A 9146-nucleotide genomic window follows, 5' to 3' on the forward strand; every position below is an offset into this window, starting at 1 on the left:
ACTTCTATCACTCTTTCTGATTTCTATCACTCTTTCTGACTTCTATCACTCTTTCTGACTTCTATCGCTCTTTCTGACTTCTATCACTCTTTCTGATTTCTATTGCTCTTTCCGACTTCTATCGCTCTTTCTGATTTCTATCTCTCTTTCCGACTTCTATCGCTCTTTCTGACTTCTATCGCTCTTTCTGACTTCTATCGTTCTTTCCGACTTCTATCACTCTTTCCGATTTCTATCACTCTTTCCGACTTCTATTGCTCTTTCCGACTTCTATCGCTCTTTCTGACTTCTATTACTCTTTCCGACTTCTATCGTTCTTTCCGACTTCTATCACTCTTTCTAAGTTATATCACTCTTTCCGACTTCTATTGCTCTTTCCGACTTCTATCGCTCTTTCCGACTTCTATCACTCTTTCCGATTTCTACCACTATCTCTGACTTCTATCACTCTTTCCGACTTCTATCACTCTTTCTAAGTTATATCACTCTTTCTGACTTCTATTACTCTTTCCGACTTCTGTCGTTCTTTCCGACTTCTATCACTCCTTCCGACTTCTATCGCTAGGGTTAGGTAGTCCCTAGTTTTCTAGTCCCTAACTTTCTGACTTCTATCGCTCTTTCTGACTTCTATCGCTCTTTCTGACTTCTATTGCTCTTTCCGACTTCTATCGCTCTTTCTGACTTCTATTGCTCTTTCCGACTTCTATCACTCTTTCCATTGATTCTATCGTTCTTTCCGACTTCTATCACTCTTTCCAACCCATTAATTAGGACTATTACTATAGTCTACTATTACCCCCTATCACTAGTGATGCTCCAACACACCAGGAGGGTGAAGACTAACACACACTAACATGTGAAGTCAGCCACCGCTTCTTTTCGAGCTGCTGCTGATGCAGCATTGCCGAGCAGCCAGCGCGCTTGGAGGAAAGCACAGCGGCTCGGCTCCGGTACATCAGCTCACAGACGCCCTGTGCTGCAGACATCACCATAGGAGTGATGTGGGGAAAGAGCGCCATCTACCCACCCAGAGGGAGCAGGGCCAATTTTGCTCCCTCTAACGCCGGCAGCTTGATGGTAAAGCTGCATGAGCTGGGGTTCGAACCGGCGACCTCCCGCTCATAGTGGCAGCGCTTTAGACCGCTGGACCACTCGGCGCCCTGCATCTATGTTTTAAATTGCTCTACGTATCACCCCACATTAGGGGTGGACGATATGGCTCTAAAATAATATCACGATATTTCAGGGTATTTTGCGATAACGATATACTTGCCGATATAGGAAAAGAGAATTTATTAATTAATTAATTTCAGGAATATTGTATAAGAGTATAAAGTAATATAATGCAGCAAAAAATATTGCAGAATATTTATAGCATGCATATAAACTGCAAACTAAAACAATTATACAATAAATACACTTAAAGCTTCACAGTAAATAATAGACTACTTTTAAGACAAACCATCCCTATTATCACGATATGGATTTTTAATATCACGATATTACTGTGTCACGATATATTGTATACGATATAATATTGCCCACCCCTACCCCACACCACATGGTTATAATAATTTACAGTTAACCTTGGGTTTTATCTAATCTGCACTTGGCTGTGTTTATCATCATGCAAATTACGTCAAACTGCATTTTTTAGACCATCATGAGGGAAATCGTGGTAAAACTGCAGGGTTTTGAGGCTTATTTAAATTTGATTTGGTAGGTATGTGACTTGGGTGGGAATATCACCTTCTCAGAGCTTTTATTCTGATACTTTAACAGCTCTAACAGATCTAATGATTTCTCTATACTGCCTCTCTCGCCGTACAGCTACAGTTTTTCCTCTCTTTCATTCCCTGCTTCTGCCTTGAGCCCCCTTTTGTTCTTAAAGGTGCTAATTAGAAGTGGAGACTGTATTTTAAGCACGAAGAATTAAAGCCATTATCACAGCAAGACACCACTTATGGGAATGACTCGAGCCGCTGCTGGCTTTAATTACATATTTGGGTTTTTTTAATTGTGCAGTTATGGTGGTTCTCTCATGTTTAAGCAGTGGAGTCAGCAGCAGATGTTTACTGGACTCAGTAATACAGTGAGGGTTTGCTGTGTGTGTGTGTGTGTGTATAAGAAAATGGACATTGCATTTTATCTGGGAGTGATTTTTTTACAGGCCGTTGTCTTCAGCGTCTTGACTGTGCTTGTTTTTTTTTACTGAGCTACAGAAACACAAAACCCATTGATTTAAGCTGCTGTTCTCCAGAACAGATACTGATCTAAACCTCTATCAGAACATCAGGGGAAAGCTGGGAGAACGCTCGGGATGCAGAAACTAACAGGAGCCTTTAAAATTCAGCGTGTTCTCATACTAATTACCATGTCTGCTTTGTGTGTGAACAAAGTCCTCACATGTGCTGCAGGCCTGATAATTGGTACTACAGTTCTGTCTCCACAGCAGCCCCTGATCTGTGAGAGTCTGTTAATGAACTGAAATGAGGGGAGGGGAACAGCAGTAATAGGTGTTAGAATGGGTGAGACATCCTCTTACTTCCTGAAAGAGCCGGAGATGAGCGCTTTTATTCAGCTGTCTGTGTAAAACAGCCCTGGACCATTTTTAGTGACTTTTTATATTGCAGGCGTTGCGCCAAAAACATTTATTTTTTTCAATATTTTTAATTTAATTCATCTACAATATATTAAAATGTTCATATAATTTATATACGACTGTAGTTATTTTTATTTTATGTATCAACATTTTGGCTATATACATAGATAGATACTTTATTGATCTCAGAAGAGGTATGTTACAGTAGAAGGTTAAAGATAGAAGGATAGGTTTGAATCCTGGTCATACATCGACTGCCAGAGCCCTGAGAGAGCACAATTAGTCTTGCTCTTTCTGGGTGGATACAGTACAGTAGATGGCGCTCTCTCTTTCCTCTCATCACTCCTAGGGTGATGTGGATCAGCACAAGGCTGCGTCTGTGAGCTGATGTATCAGAACCGAGTCGCTGCGATTTCCTTCGAGCGTTAGCGCTGTGATGCTACTCGGTAATGCTACAGCATCAGCAGCAGTTTAAAAAGAGGCAGAGTCTGACTTCACATGTATTGGAGAAGGCGTGTGCTAGTCTTCATCCTCTTTGTGTTGTGGCATCAGTGGTGAAAGAAGGATATACCACTGAGTAGCATCTAAATGGGTATAAGCTAAAAAACAGTATAAAACTCTTTTAGTGTGTATGTAATGGAGATTACAGTCAGTTTACAGTGCAAACACAAAAATACCCCTGATGTCAGCCATAAAAACAGTACAGGTACGCAGATGTATAACTAGCAGTGCACATATGCTGGCGTGACTGTGTTCTGCACTATCCTCGCCTGTGTAACTGACAGTATTCTGATAAACTCACGTGAAAATGTGTGAAAACTCTCACTCTTATTAACCCTCCACTGTGTTCGCTCCAACCAATTAGCAGATCTTTCTGCTGAAAATGCAGATAGCTTTAGCACCAGAAATGATAAATAGTGAGCTTCTCTTAGCAGCTTACAGTGAGCTGATTTACATGAAACACCTTTACATACCATAACACCTCTTTGTAACCAAGACGGATTATCTGATTTTACAATATTTCATTTTAAAGGATGTTTTTAAAGAGTTGATTGTGGTGGTAACTGTAGTTCATTTTATTCCCAGCTCAGATCACTGATCGTGTGTATTTTATGATAAACTGATAACAAAAGTCTGTGCTCTCAGCCAGTCCATCTGAGCTCTGATTGGTCTCTTTTGTTTCTTTGTTTAATTGAATTTGTTTGTTTTTTGTAGAGATCTCAGCGGTGCAGAGCAGACGAGCAGCTGATGATTCTTCCCTGGACGCAGGGTGAGACTGGACTTCATTATTAGGATGGGCCCAACGATTGTTTGTGTAATAGAGAATAGAGGGGAAACATCTTGTTAATGTTGATGGAAACAGACAGGAGAAGAGAATATTAAATGATGATCTTGTTTCTCCCTACAGGAATGAGTCGCCTGCTTTACTTACTGGAAAAGTGAATCAGTTAGAGCTCATTCTCAGACAGCTCCAACACGACCTGCGGAAGGTAAATATCTCTGTTATATATATATATATATATACATATATACATATATATGTATATATATATATTAGGGGTGTCACGATTTCGATATTTAACCGAAATCGATCTAAATTATGTCATGGTCTCGAGCCTCGAAGTCAAAAAAGAGGATGGACGATTCCTCCCTCTAAGCTACGTAAATGGTGCAGCACACTGTAGCGACGCCGCGGACATTGTGACTGCTGAAAGAGCAGCTCTTTCTCCAGAGAATGTGAACATTCTCATCTTCTTAAAGAAAAACTTCTAAATATAGATTTTGAAAATATAGATTACAGTTGTTTTGTCTAGCCTCAAATATGTTAATAGTTTTGGTACCTTAAGGAGCATCTTTCTCTCAGATAAAGTTAATAATATATCTTTATTAAAGAAAAAAAACTTCTCATTCTCAGGGACCGAAAAAGTCTTAAAGTCTTATTTTTCATGTTTATCTGTTATAGTAGGATAGAGTTCAGTTTGTTAAGGCTCTAATTGTTCTATTATTTTGTACATGACTGTTCCTGTATTTTTTTATTATTTATTTTATTATGTTGCACATTGCTGTTTTAATAGTGCACACTGCAGCTACTAAAAAAAGCCAGTAGATGGCACTACATATATATCTTAATTAAATTATTTAAATTTGACCATTAGTGCCTAATGTGGTGTATTACAGATCACTTGTATCACTTTGCATCACTTATATCAAGCCCACCTTTTGAAATAAGATATTGTAAATTTGATGAATCAAACCAATGACTGACCAAAGACTTAAAAAAAAAAAATAATAATATATATATATATATATATATATATATATATATATTATTGGTGTCAATCGATTAAAAAACATTAATCCTAATAATCGCAAAAATGTTCTGTGATTAACTGTAATTATTCTACTTAAGACACAAGTTTTTAAATTAGGTATTTAAATGTAAATATAAGAATGAATGTAAGAAATGTAAAATGCAGTTATATTTATATTAGTGGTGTAAATTAAAATACTAGTTTATACTAGTATGTTTGAGGGGAGATAAAGCAAACGTGGCGTGCTGGAATAAAGAATGCATGATAAATTGTATAGAGGACATCTCAGCTTGGTTTGTAAGGAATTCTAAATTAGAACTTAATTAGCTGAGTATAAAAGAGCGTTTTCACACCTGTAGTTGAAAAGGTTTCTATGATCCGGATCAGTTGATGAGTTTGTTTACTCTGTTTGGTTTGGTTTCACACAGGCACAAATCTAAACGCACCAAAATGCGCACCAATAAACCACATATATCTATATATATATATGATATGATGATATCTGACCACATGTTAATGGTGCATATAGTGCATGATCGTTCATAATTTGCAAGAAAAAAAAATTAATTCAGCAGGATCAAATTCTGACAAAATCTAAAGAACAATTGCCAGATTCACATCATATAAAAATGTTTTTTTTTGTCCAGTGATGATGATAAAACAATACAAATAAAACAATACACTGAAGCTCAGAATCTTGCTACTATTTGTTTGCTTGATGCTTGTCTTATATACTGTATTTGGACTGCTGTCATCAGTGCAAGGCCTGATCAATCAAATCAAAACAAATGTGTTTATATAGCGTTTTTTTTAAAACTAATGTAAAAAAGGCAGCTTTACAGAAATCTGGTAGAAGAACAGAAAATTAAGCAAAACATTATAAAACACAGAATAATGAACCCTCAGTGAGCTACAGCGGCAGTAAAAACTTTAAAACTCACATAAACATCATCCTCTAATCAGACTACTTTAATGATATTATTATTATTAAATCAGTGTTAAAAAGTCACTATATAGATGTTATTTTTTTATCTCCACAGGAACAACAAGACAAGGCTATGCTGCAGGAGCAAGTGCAGCATCTCCGGCAGGATAACCTTCGGCTGCACGAGGAGAGCCAATCAGCTGCCGCTCAGCTGCGGCATTTCACCGAGTGGTTCCTGAGCTCAATCGATAAGAAAGTTTGATCCTTTTTCTCTCTATTCTGAGGGCATTTTTTTTTCCTTCTTTAGCTTAGAACCTAAGCACAGCCAAGGATACCTGCACTTGTGTAGCCAAATATAAACGTAGGCTTTATCGGAGGAAGACAAGGAGGAGGTTCAGGTGAGGTTGGTGCGAGTGGGAATAAATGCAAAACAATAGAAGAACATTAATAAAAAATGAAAGGGGAAAAGGCGCAGTCTGTATGAACCAGAAGAGGTATTAACTTGGGGAAATCTGAAAATGAATGTAATGCAATAAATAGACTCTGGTTTTTCATTCTCCAGCAAAAGTTCTTCATTTCAAATCTGGCTTTTTTACCTGTCCACCACCCAAGTCATTTGTTCTGATGTAAACCAGCCAAGCCAGGTTCCCCCAATGACTGGGTGTAGTGCTGTTTCATACATTTTAAGTAATTGATTGTTACAAAGTTGTAAAAAAAACGATGGTAAATATGTAGTCACAAAACGTATTAGCTCTGTGTGTCATGTTGAAGGTGCCTGGTGTTATTCATTGATGATTTAAGTTTTCTGTTGATCCTACATTCTTCTTATAACCACTGTCGAGTCGTAACACTGTTTTAACTCAACAATTCAAACTCAAAAGAGAAGACGTGTTCTGTCACGGTCAGCCCACAATACAAGGCCAACAACTAAAGGCAAATCAATTTGTTCCTGTGAAGTACCTCAGAAAAGCACTCTTTATTTAAGCTTGTTTAACCCGAAATTGTTATTTTAATACGAGATTTCCTTTTCTGCACTAAATGAGTAATAGCTCTGTTGTGGTAGCACTCCATAGCTTCTCTGAAATATAAATGTGTACTTACAAAGGATTATTCCTGAGAAGTTCAAACTGTGTATGCTGCTAGACATGTTGTTTTATATGATCTTTACATATGTTTTTATTTCTTTGCATATCTGTTTTAAAAGGGATAGAAGTTTTGCTTTGTAAAATAAAGTTTAGGATGTGAATAAAGAAAATAAAAAACACCCTCTTTGCTGTGACTGTGGTCATATTTTTTATATTTTCATGTTTGCAGATCTGGGCTCTGCTTTTTCCTCGGCGTGAGGCGGAGACGCTGCACTTTGTTCTATACTTCTGCGTTAGGGTTGCTTGACGTATGCTTTAATCATTCATGAGGCACTTCTGATGCTGATTCCTGCAGAGGAGCGTCTATAGTATGCATGACAAAATGCTTTCAGCGCTGAAGATGAATGAAGCATGTCCAAGTACCGAACATGGCACTTCATCTCAACCATGAAGCCGAATCAATGGTAGAAAATGCTAAACCTTGCCGTGTGGTCTGAGCGGACGGACAAAAGGCAGACGAGTGGAGGTAGAACTATGTCACAATGAATAATTCAGCTATTTAAAGTTATTTTGAAATGCTCTGAGCTTGTGAACGGTACACTCCTGCATTGGGCTGAGGGGATTGTGAACTGGAGTACCCTGGTTTATGGATTACTGCACACATTCTGATGCCTGAAACACCCAACAAGCCCATCGTTGGCGTCTCTGGGTGGTTGTAAAGGTTCACTCTGCTGACACCAAAGCTGCGTGAGCATCATCTGCTGGTGTTCACAGAAACTGCACCGAGCAGAACCTGCAAATTTGCCCCTCAGGCCTGTCTGCACTTCCCCTTAGCCCATTGTTGTTTGTTTTTTAAAATGTTGTACTGTGAGAATTATTTCTCTTATGGGACATTCCAGGATTTTGGTACATTTCAGGGGTGGTCACTACTGAAAATTTGATCTTCAATTTGATCATTTTTAGTCATATATTTATTAAATACAGGTAATAGACTATCAAAAAGTTTGATTCGTCAAGCTCAGGTATCAAAGCAGTTTTTAAAATTAGACTATGTAATATATTTGGTTGTAAATCTAGGCTAAGTTGTGGTTTACCCCAGGAACAGATGCTAACTGTAAAATTTAGCTATGTACACAAGATCAAGGACAAACATGGTTATATAAGTATATAAAGTAAATTTTGACTCTACTCATTATTAGTCTTACAATATGAGTAACAGGGTTGAGTTCACTGAGTGACTCACACAACTTGGACAAAAATATTTGGAAAAAAAACTTGAAAATTGTTAGAGCACTTACTCTTGGTCTCGCCATGTGGGCAGAAAATGTCCTTGTGATGTCACTTCCTTTGTGCCAGTAGACAGTAATATTTTTAACTCTTTCTCTGCAGGTAAAATTCCTTATGGTAACAGGGTTGAGCGCATGTTGTGGGACACAACTTAATAGCATAAAAACTGTAACATGCAAAACAATGTAGACCAAAGAAGTTGTTTTCATAAGTAAAGGAGATGCAGATCAACAATATACAAGAGGAAGTCATTTATTTAGAGATTATTTTAATTGTTAAATTTGCCAAAGGAGTTGGTCACCCAATGTGTGGGACAAGAGAAAACGGCCATTTTTTGAGGTGGTCCAAAGGTATTCGGTCTTTTGAATAATATCTAAGGAGCTTATTTTTACCCCATATTTTACAGTTTGTCTTATAAAAGTACATTTTTCACAAAAAATAGTCATTTAGATATTTTGGATATGTACATTTGAAATTTAAGTGGTGGGACAGGAAATGTACCAAAATCCTGGAATGTCCCTTATATGGTAATTATATATATTATGAGGCAGGCTGGATGTTATGAGCATTACAGCCTGGATCCTATTTAGAAATAATTAAGTTTAGTTAGCACTCGACTCCTCAGCAACCATATACAATTCCAGATAAAGCCTTAAAGCCTCATGTGGCAGATCAGATGAGACTCTTATTAATGTGATTAATGAAGCAGTGAGTCTGCCGTAGGGTCCCCAAATGACCAATACAAACAGAGAAATAGGGATGTCCCAATCTTATCCAGGATTATTTAAATAAATCAGGCATCAGCTGTTTTAGGCTGCATTCACATTACCAAGCTAACGTGACTCAGATCTGATTTTTTCATTTTTCAAATCAGATTTGAATCACTTTCATATGTGGTTCTAAATCAGACACGTATCCGGTCCATGGACATGCAA

General features: G+C 37.6%; 1 protein-coding gene across 4 annotated transcripts in view; it reads left to right on the forward strand.

The window, feature by feature from the left end:
* Positions 1–7118, forward strand: part of sipa1l2 (signal-induced proliferation-associated 1 like 2) — a 95108-nt gene extending 87990 nt beyond the window's left edge. For all 4 annotated transcript variants that reach the window (XM_049465730.1, XM_049465728.1, XM_049465729.1 and 1 more), the window contains 3 exons: positions 3818–3872; positions 4011–4092; positions 5955–7118. In XM_049465730.1, the coding sequence (XP_049321687.1) occupies positions 3818–3872; positions 4011–4092; positions 5955–6101 (284 nt within the window). In that variant the 3' untranslated portion in view covers positions 6102–7118. The remainder of the gene's footprint in view (positions 1–3817; positions 3873–4010; positions 4093–5954) is intronic.
* The last annotated feature ends 2028 nt before the right edge of the window (positions 7119–9146 follow it).

Source organism: Astyanax mexicanus, chromosome 16 (assembly GCF_023375975.1).
Source record: "Astyanax mexicanus isolate ESR-SI-001 chromosome 16, AstMex3_surface, whole genome shotgun sequence".
Lineage (NCBI taxonomy): Eukaryota > Metazoa > Chordata > Actinopteri > Characiformes > Acestrorhamphidae > Astyanax > Astyanax mexicanus.